Consider the following 20711-nt stretch of genomic DNA (forward strand, 5'->3'; position numbering starts at 1 on the left):
GCTGTGCAATCCCACATCGTCTGGGGAAGGTCAAGTGTGATGATTCTAAAACTGTGTAGGTATGAGACTATACAATTGAAGATGACTTAACTGGATTGATAGGTACTACTCATAACATTACACATTGTTGAGCCTAAATATTCGGCCCAAAGTCATTTTCTCATATACCAAACGATCAAAACATATCTCAAAACAGATTGTTTTGTCCTGCAGAAGCTCCAAAGACAAAAGCCATGGATCAGAGGCGGTCTGTGCCTCTGATCCCCGAATACATAAATTAAAATCAGCATATTTTGGAGAAAAATACAGTTATATTTCCTCTACCATTCTAGGGTTTGCTTGAACCAACTAACCGTTTTACATTTTTGTCCTATAAATATGAGATTCTTATTTGAACAAGGGATGAACTTTTTGGACTGATTTAAGCATCGAAGTGTCTCTCTTGCAAGTATCTCCGACGAATTAAAGACGATCTTCATCACTGGAGCCGTGTAAGAGCATCATCTTCCGTTGCATTATACTTCCAAATATAAAAAGACAAATTATTGCCTCAACATACATAATGTCTTTTAAGACATCAAGTCTCGTGATTCACCATATAATTAACAATTTAACTTCTCCTAAAATGTGGCTAACTTTTACTTGAACAACAAGTTGGTTACTTTTAAACACGTATTCGAAAAGTACACATTTTAATGAAATATTGTTGAATTATAATTTTATTAATTAGAGATATCAAATAAATCATTTTTATTAGGGCTATTCGGTAGCCTTGAAATAAATAATTTTATGCTTATATAAATAAAAAAAAAAACGTAAAAAGTGATTTCAAACATAAATGTTTGGTAAAATATAAATAAAAACAATTTTCGTGATTTTGTTTCCAGCTTTTTAAAATCAAATAATTAAAAAAATTACTTTTTAAAAGTCTACCGAACATCACAATTGTTGGTGTGGATTAGGTGTGGATTAGTTTATTGCATATGAATGGAGCGGACAACATCATGTCAAATAAATTAATTTTTTATAAAGAAATGATTACTTTTTATAAAGAAATTAAATTATTAAATTATATTATTGGTAAGTCACACCACTGCCCTACGTGTCATTATTATTATTATTGGATAATTTTATCATGTGTTCATGTATTTTTGGGCTCTATATTTTTTCTTATTATTTTTTTTAATTCTGTATTTTGATAAATTATTTTTTGAACCTTATATTTTATAAAATAGTTAAAATAAAACTTTAAACTCAGTTTTGATGAAGAAAAAATTGAATATAACAACACAGTTTTTAAGCAGAATGATTTTATTTTTATTCTGAATTATTAGTTTGATAAATTATTTGTGATTAAACATTGACCAAAATTGAGTTTAGGATTCTATTTTAACTATTTTACAAAATATAGGATTCAAGAAGTAATTTGTCAAAATACAAAGTCCAAACAAATAATTAGAAAAAATATAGAGCCAAAAAAATATAAACTCTCCTACAATAAGCTTTAAAAATAATTTAATTTAATTTTTTTAGATATTTAAAATATTTTATAAATTTTTATAAAATTATGAATAATTTATAGTGTTTAAACTTACACAAATTGCAGCACTCTATTATTAGTTGGCTACTTGGGAGAGTGAAACTAATACCGCACACCAAATCAGAGCAAAACAAATCAATGGAAGTCAGTGGCGGTGGTTGGTGGTGGCTCAGCCTCATCATTATCCCTCTCTTCCTTCTCAAATTCATTTCCAGAAGAAGCCCAACCCTCCCTCCGGGACCCTTCATCCTTCCCATAATCGGCACCATCTTATCCCTCCGCACATCCATCTCCGACCTCGAGATCATCCTCCGCAACCTTCACGCCAAGTACGGCCCCATTGTCTCTCTCCGCATCGGCTCCCGCCCCGCCGTCTTCATCGCCGACCATCACCTTGCTCACCAAGCCCTCATCCACAACGGCGCCATATTCGCTGACCGCCCTTCCGCTCTCCCCACCACTAAAATCTTCAACAGCAACCAGCTTAACATCAGCTCCGCCAGGTACGGCCCAACCTGGCGCCTCTTCCGCCGCAACATCACTTCCGAGATCCTCCACCCTTCGCGGGTCAAGTCCTATTCCCGCGCTCGCAAATGGGTTCTCGATATTCTCCTCAAACGCCTGGAATCCGATGCTCAAAGCGCCGCCGATGGTGTCCGCGTAATGGATCACTTCCAGTACGCCGTGTTTTGCCTCTTGGTCTTGATGTGCTTCGGCGACAAGCTTGAGGAGTCGAAGATCAAAGAAATCGAGACCGTCCAACGTCGAATGCTGCTGTCCTTCTCACGCTTCAACATATTCAATTTCTGGCCCTGTCTGACCAAAATTGTTTTCAGAAAGCGGTGGCGGGAGTTCTTGCAACTCCGCCATGACCAACGCGAGGTTATGGTGCCCCTCATCAATTCCCGGAAGAAGGTTGAGGAAGCCAAGGTTGCTATCAATGATGACGACGATTTCGTGCTTTGCTATGTGGATACTTTACTGGGTCTGGAGCTACCAGAGGAGAAGAGGAAGCTTGAAATCGGGGATATGGTGAGCTTGAGCTCCGAGTTTCTGAACGCTGGCACTGATACCACCTCCACGGCACTGCAGTGGATCATGGCCAATATAGTGAAACATCCCCAGATTCGGGGGAAGCTGTATGAGGAGATAAAAGGGGTAGTAGGAAATGATGATGGAAGAAGAGTGGAGATTGAAGAACAGGATTTGCAGAAGATGCCGTATTTGAAAGCTTTGATTTTAGAAGGGCTGAGGCGCCACCCGCCGTCGCACTTTGTGGTGCCGGACGCAGTGAGTGAGGATGTTGTGGTGGGCGGACACGTGGTGCCGAAGAAGGGAAGCGTTAACTTCATGGTGGCGGAGATGGGATGGGACCCCAAGGTGTGGGAGGATCCCATGGCGTTCAAGCCGGAGAGGTTTCTGGTTGGTGATGATAGTAAGGTTGAGTTTGATATAACTGGGAATAGGGAGATAAAGATGATGCCTTTTGGTGCTGGGAGGAGGATATGCCCTGGTTCTGGTCTGGCCTTGCTTCATTTGGAGTATTTTGTGGCCAATTTGGTTTGGAAGTTTGAGTGGAATAAGGTTGATGAAGTTGATTTGTCCGAGGCACAGGAGTTCACCGTCGTCATGAAACATCCTTTGCATGCTCGCTTGACTCCGAGACACTAGACTAGACTAGACTTTGCTACGTACATATCTACTTGGTTTAATTGTGTATCTCTCAAGTTAAGTCGAATGATCAAATCATTTATATCTGTAGTTGTGGTGGAGACTGGAGTCCTTTCATGGTTTCTTATTCATAGAGTGAGCAGTGATGGTGATTGTTAATAAGGATGTTTGGTTGGTTTTTGATGTTTTTGAGGTGGGATATTGGGGTCTAAACAAAATTAGCTGTTTCTCAAAACTATGTGCCTAAACTCATCTTAGACATGTTGCTGGGGAAATAGATTGTTTCTTCTCAAGGGGTTCGATTGCCATGGAATTCTTCAGCATTTGATAATAGGCTGAGGAGGAGCTTAGATTAGAGCATTTATCCTGATTTGTTATTGTAATTATGCACCAACTCTATCGGTCAACAAATGGATATTGCATGCATAAAGAGCCCAATAAGAAAATACCTTTTATTGCAATTTTAGTTGGGTCATCCAAAAATGTTGTTTTTATTGGAATTTTATGTACATGGTTGGAAGCATGTGGGTAATATAATATTGGGTCTTATTTATTTAAATTTAATAAAGATTATATGGTATGGTTAATTAATCATAGGTATCACTACGGTGTTGAACACTTTAACTTGTCGATAAGCAACACTCACATGATTGACTTGACTTGGTCCAGTGCAAAGTCAATTTTATTAGACTATTAAATGTCCACCTATGAATGATGCTAGTGAGGTTGAATGTGTTATATATAGAATGTTTTTATGGATTTCCTTCAAAAAATTTCTTCAAATTTGAAAAGTTGGGAAGCGTGTTATGTATCTCTTAATTTCATAATTTAGTATGTGTATTATCACCTAGTATCTATAATATCTTTTAACACAATTAATTAGTACATATATCTACTATAATTATTGTAATTTAGTATGTTTATCATATTTTGTTCTTTTTATTATACGTTTCAATATCTTTAATATAATTTGATATATCTAATTTTTAAAATTTGGTAACTGACATACATATATATATATATATTTCTTTTTAAAAAATTATACATATTTCTACTAAAATTATGGTATTAGGCTTGAGATTATTTCATAGGAGGCAAAATACAGTAACATCACATACTAAAATTTAGTATCGTAAGTAATACTATAATTTTGATATACAATATTTGATATAAGGATGGTTAGTTTGTTATTGCTACATTTTTTTGGTCCCAAATATTAAAAGGTTATTTAAAGAAAAAAAGGAAAGAACATGAAAGAGAATATTAACGGAGTAATAATTTCTGCACCCAAAATATATACTCAAATATTATATACTGTTGTGGCAGTTTAATTTAGTCAATCACATTTATTAAAATTGTGACTCATTATTTTAAAAAGTAATGACACATCACTGTGTGTAATGTTTGAGTGCATATTGTAAGTGTACATATCATTACTATTACTAGAGAATCTGATTGTCTTGTGTTAAATAAGATTATAATAGATTAATTGTTGTTATAATGAACTTTTCGAGGTTTATTTTCAGCCCAATCCAAGGCTCCTAATCATATTGCCCACTCCTTAGCAAAATTTACTTCTTTTTTTTTTTTTTCAAAAAGGAAGAGAGACCAAACAAAATAGAAAATTGCTAAAACACACAACAACACTTTAGAATTGACATACTACTATTAATATAAGTAAATATTAAGGCCAACTCAAATGCTACAATAATTCGACATATATGTCGTGATTCCTCACTCCAACCCAACATCAAATAATACATCATTTAGCTGTGATTGAACAGTGCCACGACTTATATGATGTGCACTGTTCACGCGACAAAAGACTACTTTTATTTTAATAAATATATATCACATCTCTTTTAAAAATATAAATATACTTATATCCTATATATATATATAATTGTATGAATCTTATTTGTGTCTATATTTTATGTTAAGTTTTTTAAATTATAAATACACATGCAATTTAATTTTCTAAATAAAATTTTAAATATTTCATAATTAATTTTTTATATAATTTATTTTAAATTGTGTATGAAAATTCTTACTCTACACTATAAGAAAATAAAATTAACATTGAAATTGAAATTGATTAAAGATACAATAAATAAATAATATAATAATAAAAATAATATTCTATTTTATTAAAAAAATAATATAATAATAAAAATATACTTTTTGGTGTAATTTTTAGTGTTATAGTTGGAATGGAAAAAAAATATGGTACTGAGATTCCTTAGTTTTAGTGTCGGTGCAACACACCATATATGTTGTTATGAGTTGAAAATGCCCTAAGTAGGATATATATTTCAATTAAATTAAAATTAAAATATGTGAAACTCGACAATAAATTATACTATTGAGGTGTTTGTTTTGAGTAGTTGAGTTGCCTTAGAAATTGTAGATGGACTTAGGATGAAGGTAAAATTAAAATATTGTGTACAAAAGGGTTCACTTTAACTTTAAAATACATGTGGGACCCACATAAATTATTAATTTTACCCCCTTAAAATTTCAATCAAACATAGAAAGGGTTTTAGATTCTCATTCCCACATTTACTTTACCTCATACCAAACACCCCGATAATTGCTAAGGGGCACCACTAGTGCCCAACACCACAAGTAGGTGGCATATCGTTATTGGTGCAATCCAATATCGGGTCCCACTTATTTGAATTTAATAAAGATTACGGGGTATCACTAACCAATCATAAGACGACACCTCATGTGGTGTTGGGCACCTTTTAGGGTTTGATTGGTAGTGAATTCAAATTCAATTTTATGATTTCTAAAACTAAAAAATGGTAGGACCACATGAATACTTGATTGGTTGCTTGTTTTCAAATTCTTAATCAAAATATTGATTCTAATTTTAAGCTACAAAATAGAAAGCATTATTTTCATGTTTTCTCCCAATCTTAATCATTGTATTCTAAAATCCTACAAATCTATCACTTTTTTATATTTTCAGATTCTCTACCAATTACGTATTCATCTTTTTAAAATTCAAAAACAGTTTACGGATTCTGAACCAATCACATTTTCAAAACACATGTTTTAAGACTATAAATCTAGATTTTCATTTTAAGAACACACTTTTTGAAAATGCAGTTTTCCAATCATGAATTAATCAGACTCTTAGGGTCTAGTTGGTTCGCGATTAGAAAACTGTATTTTTAAAAAGTGAGATTCTGAAATGAAAATCTGAATTTAGTGACTAAAATCATGTTTATGAAAATGTGATTGGTTCAATGTCAGTAAACTGTTTTTGAGTTTTAAAAAATTTAATCTGTGATTGGTATTAAATTTGAAAATATAACAGAAACTGAATACGTGATTGGAACAGCTGAATCTGAATATTATTTTAATTTTATATATTTTATATACATAGGTTGTATAATATTAAATTTTGATTTATCAATAAATTTAATTAAGTAAAATTTAATTATATTGATAAATTAAAATTTAATAATAGTTATTGATTAAATTCATAACAATATTGCATTATCATCTATAAAAATACCAGCACAGCTTATTTTTGAATTGGGCATAAATGTCATAAAATATTCCATACACCTTATTACTAGTGGAAACATACTCAAGTCATAAAAATTGGCAAAAAAAATAAAATTCAAGCAATGATACAGAAGATAGGAGTAGAGAGAACAAATAAATCCTGATTTTGATTTTAGTTTTTGGAAAAAAAAATCACAAAATAGAGAAAACGCGAAATCGTTATTTTCTAAATTATAACACAAAATTAGAATTATGATTAGGATATAGTTTTAAAAAACAATATACCAATAATATATTTTAGTAGGACCCACAAATTTTAAGTTTTCAAAATCATAAAATCATTTCCAAATCAACTATCAATCAGATCCTTAAGATGCCAAACAGCAACACTCCAAACAACTAATGAGTACAACAATGCTTAACAAAATATTATTAAATATTTGTTATTTAAGGATTACAAAGAGATGTCGTTTTGTAGGGGGAAACGACAAGTAGGAGTTCCGTCGTTCGAGTTTGTATTTGCATTTTGTGAAGAGAGAAAAGTAGGCGAAAGGCAGAGAAAGAGAGAGAGATCAGAAGAAGAAGAAGAAGAAGAAGAAAGAGAAGGAAGAAGAAGAAGAAGAAGACTCATAGGTTGAATTGAGAGAGAGAGAGAGAGAGAGAGAGAGAGATATGGAAGAAGCAAAAGCTTTAGCCCAACAACACCAGCAACAGCAGCATCAGCAACAACAGCATCAACAGCAACAGAATCAGCATCAGCATCAGCATCAGCAACAGCAGCATCAACAACTTCTATATCAGCAGCAGCAGCAGCAATTACAGCAACAACAGTTCATGTTACTCCAGCAGCAACTCCACAAACAACAGGCCGCCGCCGCCATTTCTCGTTTCCCCTCCAACATCGATGCCCACTTGCGCCCTCACCGCCCCATCAATCTCCCCCCTAATCATACTCCTAACCCTAACCCTAACCCTAATCCCAATCCCAATCCCTCTCCCGCTCCCAATCCTAATGCCAATGCTAATCCCAATTCTAACCCTAACCCTAACCCTAACCCCAATTCAAGCCCCACTCCTACCCCCACCCCTGCTCCCAATCCTAATTCCAATCCCAATCAGCAGTCGCAGCAGAAAACCATCCGACCCGGCAACCACGCCGAGCTCCAGATGGCCTACCAGGATGCCTGGCGTGTCTGCCACCCCGACTTCAAGCGCCCATTTTCCTCCCTCGAAGACGCCTGTGAGAGGTTTGTTCTCTATCAAATTTCAATCTTTCTGCTTGAGTGAGTTTCTTCTTCCATTTTTGGGATTTTAGCTGAGTATTATATGATATGAAAACTTGACACACTGAAATTGGTAAAGCTGTATAGGCATTGTCTGTTTCTTGTTAAGATAAACTGTCCCTTTTTGTTATGGGTATTTGCTATTTCAAGTTTACTTAACGGATGTCATTGTCAACCTGGAGATGTTGCAACTGGGAACTAGTCAACAAAAGATTCCAAAATGGGTTTTTTTTCCTATTCTTTTATACTGTCTATTATAAATCTTAATATTTTCAACTAGTTTTCAAATTATTTTATGTTTTACACGATAACTCGAACATATGCTACTGCATGTATTATAAATATATATCCCCTGAGAGAGCATAGTTGGGTGATGATATTCCACGCATTATATTTGCACGGGCTATGTTGTTAGCAAATCGTTATGCTGCTGGAATTTTATGCAGTTTACAAAATTGAAACCATGTAATGGAATCTTTGTCTATGTCCATGTCCATGTTCATGTCATTGCCATTGCCTCGTGTTTTGATACTTTTCTGCTTCTGTCTGATTATTTATTTCTATATTTGTTTGGTGATGATACTCAGCTCTAACATTACGCGCAGGTTATTGCCTTATCATGTGGTAGCTGATTACGAGGCAGAGGAAGATGATAGGATCCTCGACTCTGATACCACCGGCCAAATGCCATCTCGCTCTCAGCAGTGGGATCATAATATATCTGCCAAAGTTGCAGAGTTTACAGCAACGTTTGAGAAGCAAGCTCTGGCCTTCAACATCATCTCCCGCAAACGGGCTGTTGGGGAGTTTAGGTCTGAGGAGAGAATGATGATAGAGCAAGCTTTGTGCCAAGAGGAAAAAAGGGCGTATCTGGAGTTGAAAACAGAGTTGGAATCAAGAGAGAAAGCTGGGCGGGAGGCTCATGAAGCTAAAATGCGAATGGCTGCCTTTGTGCAGGCAGAGCATGCAAGGGCCGAGTCACAAGCTCACGCTGAAATGATGTCGCGAGCCCCAATAAGGTCAAGTTCACAGGGCAATGAGATCTCAACTGGTCATAATATGGGCGAGCAGGAACATGGAGTCAATACAGATGAGATGATAAATGGATGGGGAAACAATGCACAGAGAGATGAGAAGGAGCCTTCTGAAGATTTTTTGAATGACGAGGAGACTGAAAATGGTGAAACAGTCACACAAGATGGGTGGCGAGAAGTTGGGGAGTTTGATTTAAACTCAAGATAAACTCTTGGAAAGTAATGTCCATATTATGAAGAATGAATCTTCTTGGACATTGTAATTGCATTAATTACATTGCAAACCAGTGAAGAAGAATGTTTTTTGTTTTGCATTGTTTGAGAGATCCATCCACTAGCGAAATCTTACAAGTGTAGATACTATGTCTCACCGAATTCATGGCTTTGGTCGAACCTTAAGTTATTAGCTCTGGTCATTAGGAAGTAGATTGTATATTTTAGCTTCGTAAGGCTGACACTGAATTACATGGAATTCCTATTTTTTCATCAAAAAGTAATTGATTGTGAGTGATGCCAGTCTTGGTGAAGTCATGTATAAGAAAATGGGGAAAACAAATTTAGGAGATATGACCTTCCTTGTTCTCCTCACCTTAGATACTCTCGCACATTAAAAGCTTCATGAAACCAAACTCATAACATGCATATACAATAAAACCTCTGATAATACTCTATATTCTAAGAATTAAGAATAACTTAGTTTTTATTATAAAAAAAATTGGTACCAATTTGGTTTAGTTTTAAATAAAAATAATTTCTAAAATATAATTAGTTATACATTTTTTAAGTCTAGTATTATACAGTCAAATAAATATATATTATGTCATTTATTTATACACAAATGAAAAAATTAAGGTTTTATTATTTGAATTACTAAAGCTACTTTAAATATATGTAATAGTAATTAGGGATTTTTATTGTTATAACCACTGAATGTATACAGGGTTAGGATGTAAGAATTTGAGTCATACTTCTCATTATTTTGATTTTTATCAAGAGTTTGAGTCATACTTCTCATTGTTTTTATTTTGATCATTTTTGTTGGTGATAAAGTTTTTTAGAATTTGAAACCAATTGATATGACACGACACACAAAAAATATCAAATTAATAATGTGTTTTTGAAATAAAAAACAAAGGACCACACACATGTATATGATTTTAAATTGATGATGCATAAGATTCTCTCGCTTATTGAAAGCTTCACGAAACCATGCCAAATTCATGACGTGCTGTATGAAATTAAACAGAGGGATATATATACGACAATTTTGTTTATAGGACATTTAAGCCCTATCGGTAGGGCTCTTAGTATTTTTTGACCCGTAAATAGTTATAATCTTTCAATTAGAATATAATTAATGTGGTTATGCATACAGGGTTAGGATGTAAGAATTTGAGACATACTTCTCATTATTTTGATTTTGATCAAGAGTTTGAGTCATACTTCTCGTTGTTTTGATTTTGATCATTTTTGTTGGTGATAAAGTTATCTAGAATTTGAAACCAATTGATATGACACGACACACAAAAAATATCAAATCAATAATGTGTTTTTGAAATAAAAAACAAAGGACCACACACATGTATATGATTTTAAATTGATGATGCATAAGATTCTCTCGCTTATTGAAAGCTTCACGAAACCATGCCAAATTCATGACGTGCTGTATGAAATTAAATAGAGGGATATATATAGGATAATTTTTCTATAAGAGCTTCATTTTAAACTTTATTGGTAGGGTTTTTAGTGTTTCTCAATTCGTGAATAGTTTTTAGCGTGACTTTTTTTTATGACCGTGTATATTGTAGCTATTTAGAGCATCTTACAAATTTTTAGAAAATTTTGAATAGTTTACCGTACCGAAAACTAGGTTCAAATATGTTATTTTCTACACACATAACAAAAATTAGTCATATGTGCAACATGTTTGAACCTAGTTTTCGATACTGTAAACTATTCGGAATTTTCTGAAAATTTGCAGAATGCTCTAAATAGCTACAATATACACGGTCATAAAAAAAAATCGCGCCGAAAACTGTTCACGGGTTGTAAACACTGAGAGCCCTACTGGTAGGGCTTAAAGTGAAGTCCCTATAAGAGATATCCCCTATATATAAATACTATGATTTTTTTTATAAGAGTTTCAATTCTTTTGTACGCGCATAAAAAAATTAATCACGCGTGCAACAACATATTTGAATTTAGTTTTCGGTACTATAAACTATTCAGAATTTTATGAAAATATGTAAAATGATCTAAATAGCTACAATATACACGGTCGTAAAAAAAATCGCGCTGAAAACTGTCTCACCGGTAGGGCTTAAAGTGAAGCTCCTACAACGAAATTCCCTATATATATATAGGATGTAGGACTTTTGAGTCATACAATTTTTGTTGGTGATAAAATTATCTAGAATTTGAACCAATTGATACCACACATACATACATATTGGTTGCCAAACACTTTGGTTTCCATTATCTATTAGTGGCAGAAGTAAATTTGAAAGAAGACAACTAAAACCCATCAGCCTATTTCTTTTTTTTTCTTTTTTTTTTGGGTTTGATATAACATGCGGAACAAACAAATTTTGAAAGCCCAAACTACTCAAGTACATGAGAAAAAAAAAAAGAAAAAAGGCAAGCTTTTACCAATTTCCAAACACCAACCTCTCCCACTCGAGTTCACGCTCAGCACGCATCCAAACAGCTAGAACAACAAATATATAACAAAACAAATGCTAAACTACGTATGTAATGGATTCTTAATCAGAGGAAACAAGCAAAGAATGCACAAAATTGGGTGCCTACAAAATGTTAGGGAGCTGTGAATCCAGTCTTTGCTGCAACTCCTTGATCTTCAATGTAAGCTCAGCCTTTTGTTCTTTGTAGCTCTGCAACAAGTAATCTTTTCCTTCTATCACCTCTTTCAGTTCTCCAACTTCCCTCTTCAGCATCTCAATCTTCTCAGCCGCCCCTCTTCCTTTCTCCGGTAGCTCGAGATTGCTTTCTCCCTCGTGATAACCATTGGCATGACCATTCATTCCCTCAGATGACCAACTCAGAGCTGTGGACGACTTGTCATTGGATTGCCCCACGCAGTGATCGGCTATGGCTTTCCTTAGTCTCTGAATTTCTCTCTCTGAATCAAACAGATCCCTATTTGTAGCATCAATCTGTGACTGCAAATGGGTAGAGTGTGCCAGCTGAGAATTAAATGAAGTCTGCAACTCAACAATCTGATCTTGCATCTCCAATATCATATCATCCCTTCTCTTCAGTTGCTGCCTTAGTTTGTGGATGACTTCCCGCTTACTGTAGACATCAGAGCCGGATTCTGAGACGCACGGTGAATCTGAGCAGTTTGAATGGTGGTTAAAGGGCTTTGGAGGCAACTCGAGTCGATCAGGAGAAGATGACCACATTACACCATTGTCTTTGTTAAACTCGGGAGCTGGAACTGTCACCAAAGGCAGAGCACCATTGGATTCGGTCATCATCTGGCTATCTTGTTGGCATGAAATGTCCATGCCTACTCCTGTACCTATTCCAAGGGCATTACTGAGGTTTAGCACCTAGAAAAGAAAGTATACCTAAACCATATAAATGTAAACACTAAGAAGCACTTTAATGGTTTACTCATCAATCAACTTTCCCAACTGGAACTGAACAAAGAGAAAATGGCACCAAATTGCAGCCACCTCCAAATAAACACAATGTTTTTGAATTAGACAACCTTAATACTGAAGAGTAACCACGACAATAAAATGCTTATTCTGAAGTAAAAAAAAACAAGAAAATGATCAGATTGAAAACCAGCTCATACTTTGTCCCTGTTTGTGTTCGATGATTTTTTATCTTTACTTCCTGTAAGCTTGCAATTTGTTAATATGAGCCTAAGGACTAACAGCAACATTCAAGGGAATTACGAATAAACAACGACAGGCAGTAATAAGTGAAAGTGAATGATGAATCACTGGCAGTAAATCCTGGTTATTGACATAGCTGACGGTTGAGTATAATGAAATATTCTAAGAAATTTGTTAACATCCTACATATATGCTCATCTAAAAGGCTTTCACTTTTATGCCAAAAAAAAAACATCAGCAGGGATCAAAATTAAACATTCATAATATCTTGTTTTCATGTCAACACAATTCCTCATAATTTCGCAATATCCAACACCCAAACATGAGTTTTCATTTTTATTTTCTAACCAAATCTTAATAAAAAGTACAAAACTCATGTCCTTAAATCAAGGATAATTACTAAGTGGTGCACAGCTGAAAATGAATAACAAAGAAACATTCTTATGTGTAAAATAACAACATAACCTGACAAGCAATTGAAACAAGTGCCATCATCGTCTTCAGTAAAGGAATAGAGATTTGAGTGGATGCGGCAGCGGGAGGGCTTCCTTCTGTCAGAGAATTTTGCATTTCCTGAAATGAGATGAGAAATTAGAAGAAGGGATTTTGGAGAAAGAAGAAGAAGATGATGAGGCATACAGTAACATCATTATATGGATTAATTAAGACCTTTGAAAGTGTTGTTGGGATTCTTGTGGTTATTGTCAATAGCCTGCTTGAGCTTGAAACCAAGGCGAATCGACAACGTACTCAACAACGCACCCCCAGCAATGAGCACCCAATTCGGGCCCTCACCCTGAAAAGATCTAGAAGAAGCTGCTGCTGCACTTGTTTTGGGTTTCATTTTAAAAGCTACTCAGCTCAACTTTGGGTTTCATCCAACAACGAGTGACATTGGCAATGCACCATAACAATTCCATTGCCAATTTACATATTTAGGCGAAACTGCACACACAATATCAAGTCGAAGATGAAATTACGATGATTATCACTGGCGATGATCTAAACTAAAGGAACACCAAAAATATGGATTGGTCCCAATACGAATACACATGTAAAGAAAAAGCTCAGAACAAAAAATCATCGGTGGATTCATAGAATGAGGAGAATCAAAGCTCCATTGAAAGCGAAAACCCAGAACAGAAATTAGAAGAGAAATGCGAAGGAGAAGGGAAAGTTACCGACCTGGTGATAGTTAGGGTTCTTTTTCTCTTCTGAGCTCTTCTGGAACACTTTACTACTTTACCCAATGAAAATGAATATTAATATTAATATCTAAATAAAAAAATAGTAATAATATTAATGGGGTTTGGGTTTACTTTCTCGAAAATGAAATTCTGTTGGAGATTCGTTCCGAAAGAGAAGCACAAAGCTCTCTCTCTCTTTCACTCAGTTGTTCTTCTCTAATGGCGGCCTTTTCGTATCGTTGCCACCAATACCTTCTTTTATTTATTTATTTATTTCCCCTAAAATACTTTTAAATTGTGTTCTTTCTTCTCCCTATTTTTATTTTTTTAATTTTTAAAAAAATATATTTTAATATCATTCCCTTTATATTTTGCTTATTTATTATATTTTGTGGGGAGGGACTGAATTAAATAAGGAAGATTTACCATCATATATTTTATAATATAAATAATTACTAATTTAATAAAAAAAATAATAATAATTGAGAAAAAAAATATTTGGGCTTTTTAGTTAGGATTAGGACTGCAGAGGGAGGCAGACACTAGATTGGGCCCTATGCCTCTCTTTGTTCACATCACAAAATCACAATGTCCTTTAAACTTAAATGTATGGTTTATATTTTTTTTTCGTGTTATGTCTTATTCTTTGTTTGGGTGGTGGCCGTATTTTGACAAATTTATTTTTTGGACACTGTATTTTATAAAATAGTTTAAATAGACTTATAAATTCAATTTTGATGAAGAAATAATTGAATATAACAACACAGTTGTTAGACAAAATAACTATTTGTAATTTTAAATTGTTAGTTTAGTGAATTATTTGTAATTTTAGCTCAGAAAATTTTGATCAAAATTGAGTTTAGGGTTCTATTTGAATTATTTTATAAAACACAGAGTCCAAATAGTCATTTGTTTAAACAGATAATTAGACAAAACACATGTCAAAAAATGTATAAACCCTTAAATATATCATAATATAAATATAATGCAAAAAATTACTGTGTTAATAGTGTTTTGTTAATACTTTTATTGATAAAAGTTAGTTTCTGTATGTGAATAGTTATAAATTATAATTTTTTAAAAATTTCGAATAATTTACTGTACAAAAAACAATGCTTAAACAGTTGAATTTGCCACACGTAGCTTGTTTTTGAGCGTACGCATACAACAAACTGTTTGAAGTATGTTTTCGGCAACCTAAATTATTCAGACTTTCTCAAAACTCTGTGCGATGTTATAAATGACTACAATATACAATGTCGTATTGAAGAAATAGAATTTATAACTCCCACTTGACCAAACCAACTTTTATCAACATGTTTAAAAAATAAAGGAATCATTCCCTAAATATATATGCTGTTTTGTTGAATTAATTGGGCTGTGTCGTGTTGTGTTGTCCCTATTTCTAATGTCTAGTCTAATCTAAGTATATAAATATAAGACAATTTCATACATAATAATAATAATAATAATAATATGGGCATTTATTTTTGCTTATGTAGTAGTTAGTTTGTTACTGCCAAACCATTAATGGCAAATTAAGTCACTAATTTGTAATTAAGTCCAATGTGACTTTCTCAGCTTAAAGCCACTCCTACTAGTACTAGTACTAGTAGCGTATCACACACTAACTACTCAAATGAAACAATGTTTTACTTTGAAAAAGGCCAAAAGAAAAAGGAAAAGAAGACATTGGTGCATGTGTGGGAACATGGATTCCCCCCAATCCAATCCAAGCATTTCATTAGTAAATTCCCCCCAATAAAAAATAAAAATGCAGAACATGAATAATAATAATATTGTTGTTGTTAGGGTTTGCGACATGTGATGATGGCGAACTTGATCACACCCTTCTTGAATCCTTGTATCATCAATGGCATTGCCAGTGCTCCTTTTATGGTTTTCATTCCTAAACAGCAGCAACAACAACAACAACATTAACCGAACAATACTTGTTTTTATTAGTTTCGAGACACAAACATAGTCCACAAAATCAACATAAACATGTTATCGAGCGATTTAATTACCACTGCGCAGGAGCGAGGTGAAGCCCTTCCATGTGAGGGCGGAGCGTATGACAGCAGGCCAGAAAGGAGCAACATTTGCAGACCAATCTGCTGCTTTGATATCCTGCAATTAATTACTATTACTATTTGACTATCACACAATTGACGAAAATAGACCATTTTAATGCTAAATACGCTCTCTTTTGCACTTTCTTGAATTAATGAATAACACGTGGATTCTACTAATGATTTGACACTTCTCTTTGAATTTACCTGAAGGGAGAGGGATTCGAGCAATTGGACGTAGTGAGCAGTGGAACACCAAGCCGGGAGATAAAAAGCATCGCATATCTTGTTGAGCAGATTTTGCTCCCATTCCTCTAATGATTCCTCACCAGCACCAAGATCTCTATGGCACCATGTCACTATTATTATGGTGCCATCTGGGGCTGCCACTCGAACCAGCTCATTCACAAACTGCACAAACACACACACACACATACTTGTGTTTTAATGATCAGACCAGGCCAGGCCAGGCCAAATGATCATTATTAACACTAATTAACACATGAATGAGATGATTAGAGGGACCTTTGCTTTGTCAGGCATGTGTTCGCCACTCTCCATGGACCAAACAAGATCAAATTGCCCATCTTCGAATGGTTGCTCCAAAGCATCTGCAACTTGAAATGATACCTGCTCATCATTGCCACTACTAATCAATTTAACAAGGGTAGTTGTGTGTGTTCATCATCCTAATTGTGATTATTATATATAAGCACATACATAATAAATATTTATATAGTACATGTCTTATCATTTACTCTTGTTTGTTCTGTTGTGAAAAAAGTGCAGTGGAAAAAAGACAAACTCCAGCTGCAGCAACAGTAATAAGATAGTAACCATTGGTAAAACTACTACACCAAAATCTCAATATTACATGTACTCAAAACTCTCAAAATATCTCCACCAAAATCCCATTACACTGTTTGATTCTCACTCTCACAATCTCATTCTTTGAACTCACTTTCACATTCTCTTCAAAACCCATTAACACACACTCATAATGTATTCAACTTGAGCAACAAAACACTTATTTTACACAAATTAATAATTACCCAAAATTAAAAACTGTGTATATGTAAATATTATGAATCAATAGACTAATAAAAAAGACATCTTATCAGCACAGTTCAACTTAGAAGATTTTTTAGTATAAAAAAGAATGTTGGAATGACCATTGTACTGATGAATCAGACCCTGATGGGGTTCTTTCTTGTCATAAGTAGTGATAAGGTGACAACGAAAGAAATGAATATAAAGAAAAAGAAAGATTTCCCACCACTCAAATTCTATCAACAATGGCAGTGAAGGCAAATGAATCCAAAAATCAAAGAAAGCGAAAGAGAGAAACCTTATCAGCCAATCCCTGAGCAGATGCTAGAGCGTTGGCCCTTTGCGCCTGGACAGGACTGAGAGTGATGCCGTGACATTTGGCACCAAATTTGGTGGCCAGGTATCGAGAGCTCCCTCCAATCCCACATCCAACATCGACCAACTGCTTCGGCTTCCTCTCCTCGTCCGAACCCACACCAGCAAATCGGAGGGCCTCCTCGATCATGCGAATCTGGGCAGCTCTGTGGTCGGAAAGAGAGACATCTGATGAATCAGGGTCGTAGAAGCCATGGTGCATGTGGTCTCCCCAGATGTTCTCCCAGAGACTGGAAGACTCATCGTAAAACTCTGCTATGCCCTTGTGCAGCTGCTTCCACAGGCTGCCACTGCTGTTGTTGTTGGTATGAGTATGCGATCCAGCAGAAGAAGAAGAAGCAACAGCCTCCATGGAAGACCTCCGAGAGAAGAGAATATGGGGTTTGAGTTTATGGGAAGTTGTTTGGGTTTGTGGGGAAGAGAGCGTCTTCTTCAGTGGGAGGAAGCCCGAGTCGCACGTGGGATTCAGAATACTAAAACTCATTGTCGTCATGGCTTGGCTGTTCCTGTTCGTACTCTACTCTGACCCCAAAACATACATAATAAAATAATACAACCTTCTGCTACTGCTACTCAAACTACTTATTATTAAATTGTTATGCCTTGTTGATTGGAACCATAAAATCATAAATGATCAGATTCAGATTCCGTGTTCCAATGTGCAACGCCCAATAGCCTCACCCTTCGTTTTCTTTGTTTGTTTATACCATTTGCATTTTATTTGTTATTTACCATTACGTGATAAAAATCTACATATTTACCATTTCTTCCACGACTAAATGTCAAAAGAAAGTAACTTTGGTCCTATCATAGCATATTCTTTTTCTTATACAAGTCATTCGTTCGAGTCTTCTTACTTGTTGCATTTGGTTTCTAACCAAAATATTTAGAATATGAAAGACCAAGGTTCAAACTTTTGATTCCATAAAATTGATTTTAAGTCATGTACTTTATTTATTTTCATAAAAATTGAATCAAACAATTCGATTTTCGATCAATCTCGCTCAAATTTACACTTTTTAATAAAACCAATAAAGTGTTTTCACTCTTATCATCAACTGCAATCGACTCTTGTATTTTGTTGAATGACAATTTAATTTATTTTATATTGCTTTCTATCTAACCTTATTAGTTTCTTCATTATTTGTAACAATTATTTACTTGGTCGGTTGGAATATCTCTATTCCATACATATTAGTTTCATAGTTTTTTGAAATAAATAAAACATATGGTGTTTTTGAACTGACAATTAGTGTTTTAAACTCAATTTTGGTCAAAATATTTTCAACTAAAATATTAATTATTAGATTGTTAGCAATGCGATGGATTCGGAAAAACAGAGAAAGTATTCGAAGAACTGAAAAAGAAATATTATATTTAAAAATATTTTGATAAAAATCATATCTAAGGAACAATTTTGATCGATTTTGTAAGAACAATTTGTCATTTAACAAAACAGTAGGCCAAATTGATATTTTTTCTATCTCATTACTAGTAGTAATTAGTGTACACAATTATTCGAAAAAAAGTAATTAGTGTACACAAATATATTGAATCATTTAATGTGGGACTAAAATAATTTGACTGGTCGGTAACCTTATTAGTATAATAAAAGACATTTTTTGTTAATACATTTGATTATGTATTAATTATACATCTATAGTGATTTATAATGGGATAGCAAAAGGCAAACATATTACTTCATACTCAATGGATGGAGTGTTTGTTTTGAGTAATTGTGAAAAGTGTAGAGGGATATAGGATGAAGTGTATAAAATAATTCACTTTATCTTTAAAATACATGTGGAACCCACAAAAATTATTAATTTTACCACTAAAAATTTGAACCAAACATGAAAAAGTATTTTAGACACCGATTCACAACTTCACTTTACCCCATACCAAACACTCCCTAATATCTTGGCTAGCCTATTCAGCCGAAAGACTTTTCTACCACAGTTAATGGACAATGAAGAAATCATCTACCACAGCTTAGTTATCCTTATCAATCATCTATACAATTTGGCCTGCATTTCTGTCTATCTGTCTGTATCTAGTGGTTGGCTGGCACATAACATAGCATATGGGCGAATCTCTTTTTCTTGACTTTCCTCTTCCCTATCTTTCATGCATAATGTAATATTGGTAAGAAAATTAGGTTGAAAAAGGACAATCTGGAACATGGAGTAACGGTGAGTCAGTCAAATTCATCAAACATAAATAATAGGAAATGAAAGAAAAATGGTAATGACCTTTTTGGGAAGACCATTTTAACCCTCATGTGCAAAAGCCCTAAACTGTTTTAGCAAAATGAGCTAACCACTACCATAATGATGATGATTAGAGGTATTAGGAGGTGGAAGTGGTTCTCAGCTTGTGCAAATATCTATGCATGCCCTAAACTGTTTTAAGCCTCGTGTGCAAAAGCCCTAAACTGTTTTAGCAAAATGAGCTAACCACTACCGTGATGATGATGATTAGAGGTATTAGGAGGTGGAAGTGGTTCTCAGCTAGTGGATATATCTATGCATGCAGCATGCCCTTCCAAACTTTTTTTTACCACTGATTCTTCTCATATATAGTGGAATAAGGTATATGAGAAAAAGAAGTAATAAGATAGTGTCAAAGGCATGCTATAGATTAGATTATAGGAAGAGGAAATATACCAATGCAAATTTCACAAACAAGTGCAGGGAATGCTGAATCCCCACTACAGTAAAGCTGAGGGTTATACAGAAGTTGCATGCCCTGGAAAGCTGCCTTTTCCAGGCTCTATGGCTGGCCCATATGTTCCTCTATTTCTCTTAAGAAAACCTCACACTTTTCCCTGCTAAACCTTGGACCAATTGCACGTTCCACTGCTTTCCACATAACCTGATTTGCATAACAGAAAGAGAGAAGCATTGATACAGCATTGTTAGCTAGCAAAAGCTCAATCTTCAGTGAAAGACCAAAGGCGATCGATCAGCCTGGATTTACTAATATAATGATGATATTTTCATCTCTGATACGAACACTCTTAGATAACAAGCAGAATCTACCTTGATGAATTCAGAAGAGTAGAGAATGGAGTTAGTTGTGCAAGAGGTTTGGCCTGAGGACCTATGGATTGAA

General features: G+C 34.5%; 4 protein-coding genes across 6 annotated transcripts; 2 read left to right on the forward strand and 2 right to left on the reverse strand.

The window, feature by feature from the left end:
• The first annotated feature begins 1670 nt into the window (after positions 1-1670).
• Positions 1671-3802, forward strand: LOC133834153 (cytochrome P450 89A2-like). The gene has a single exon (XM_062263666.1). The coding sequence runs from the start codon at positions 1679-1681 to the stop codon at positions 3209-3211; it is 1533 nt and encodes a 510-aa protein (XP_062119650.1). The 5' UTR covers positions 1671-1678; the 3' UTR covers positions 3212-3802.
• A 3464-nt stretch (positions 3803-7266) lies between these two features.
• LOC133834154 (uncharacterized) lies at positions 7267-9614 on the forward strand. Its single transcript, XM_062263667.1, has 2 exons — positions 7267-7977; positions 8619-9614. The coding sequence occupies exons 1-2, from the start codon at positions 7403-7405 to the stop codon at positions 9253-9255; spliced, it is 1212 nt and encodes a 403-aa protein (XP_062119651.1). The 5' UTR covers positions 7267-7402; the 3' UTR covers positions 9256-9614.
• A 2054-nt stretch (positions 9615-11668) lies between these two features.
• On the reverse strand, positions 11669-14369 carry LOC133834156 (uncharacterized). Of its 3 annotated transcripts, none has more exons than XM_062263669.1 (5): positions 14233-14369; positions 14099-14150; positions 13583-13858; positions 13379-13486; positions 11669-12588 (listed from the first exon to the last, which is right to left on the reverse strand). In XM_062263669.1, exons 3-5 carry the CDS (start codon positions 13755-13757, stop codon positions 11852-11854), a joined length of 1020 nt encoding a protein of 339 aa, XP_062119653.1. In that variant the 5' UTR covers positions 13758-13858; positions 14099-14150; positions 14233-14369; the 3' UTR covers positions 11669-11851. The 3 variants fall into 3 exon arrangements, with proteins under 3 accessions (XP_062119653.1, XP_062119654.1, XP_062119655.1); XM_062263670.1 differs by having other exon boundaries at positions 14099-14153; positions 14233-14358; XM_062263671.1 differs by having other exon boundaries at positions 11669-12582; positions 14099-14357.
• A 1363-nt stretch (positions 14370-15732) lies between these two features.
• Positions 15733-18169, reverse strand: LOC133834155 (tocopherol O-methyltransferase, chloroplastic-like). Its single transcript, XM_062263668.1, has 5 exons — positions 17521-18169; positions 16698-16802; positions 16380-16583; positions 16128-16230; positions 15733-16009 (listed from the first exon to the last, which is right to left on the reverse strand). The coding sequence occupies exons 1-5, from the start codon at positions 18088-18090 to the stop codon at positions 15909-15911; spliced, it is 1083 nt and encodes a 360-aa protein (XP_062119652.1). The 5' UTR covers positions 18091-18169; the 3' UTR covers positions 15733-15908.
• Between the last annotated feature and the right edge of the window lie 2542 nt (positions 18170-20711).

This window comes from Humulus lupulus, chromosome 5, assembly GCF_963169125.1.
Source record: "Humulus lupulus chromosome 5, drHumLupu1.1, whole genome shotgun sequence".
Classification (NCBI taxonomy): domain Eukaryota; kingdom Viridiplantae; phylum Streptophyta; class Magnoliopsida; order Rosales; family Cannabaceae; genus Humulus; species Humulus lupulus.

Coding starts and splice junctions, on each gene's coding strand:
- LOC133834153 (XM_062263666.1), top strand. CDS start 1,679: ATGGAAGTCAGTGGCGGTGGTTGGTGGTGGCTCAGCCTCATCATTATC.
- LOC133834154 (XM_062263667.1), top strand. CDS start 7,403: ATGGAAGAAGCAAAAGCTTTAGCCCAACAACACCAGCAACAGCAGCAT. Junction 7,978..8,618: donor CTCGAAGACGCCTGTGAGAG/GTTTGTTCTCTA, acceptor CATTACGCGCAG/GTTATTGCCTTATCATGTGG.
- LOC133834156 (XM_062263669.1), bottom strand. CDS start 13,757: ATGAAACCCAAAACAAGTGCAGCAGCAGCTTCTTCTAGATCTTTTCAG. Junction 13,487..13,582: donor TCCCAACAACACTTTCAAAG/GTCTTAATTAAT, acceptor ATCTCATTTCAG/GAAATGCAAAATTCTCTGAC. Junction 12,589..13,378: donor TTGTTTCAATTGCTTGTCAG/GTTATGTTGTTA, acceptor CCCTTGGAATAG/GTACAGGAGTAGGCATGGAC.
- LOC133834155 (XM_062263668.1), bottom strand. CDS start 18,090: ATGACGACAATGAGTTTTAGTATTCTGAATCCCACGTGCGACTCGGGC. Junction 16,803..17,520: donor CTCAGGGATTGGCTGATAAG/GTTTCTCTCTTT, acceptor AATGATGAGCAG/GTATCATTTCAAGTTGCAGA. Junction 16,010..16,127: donor CACCTCGCTCCTGCGCAGTG/GTAATTAAATCG, acceptor GCTGCTGTTTAG/GAATGAAAACCATAAAAGGA.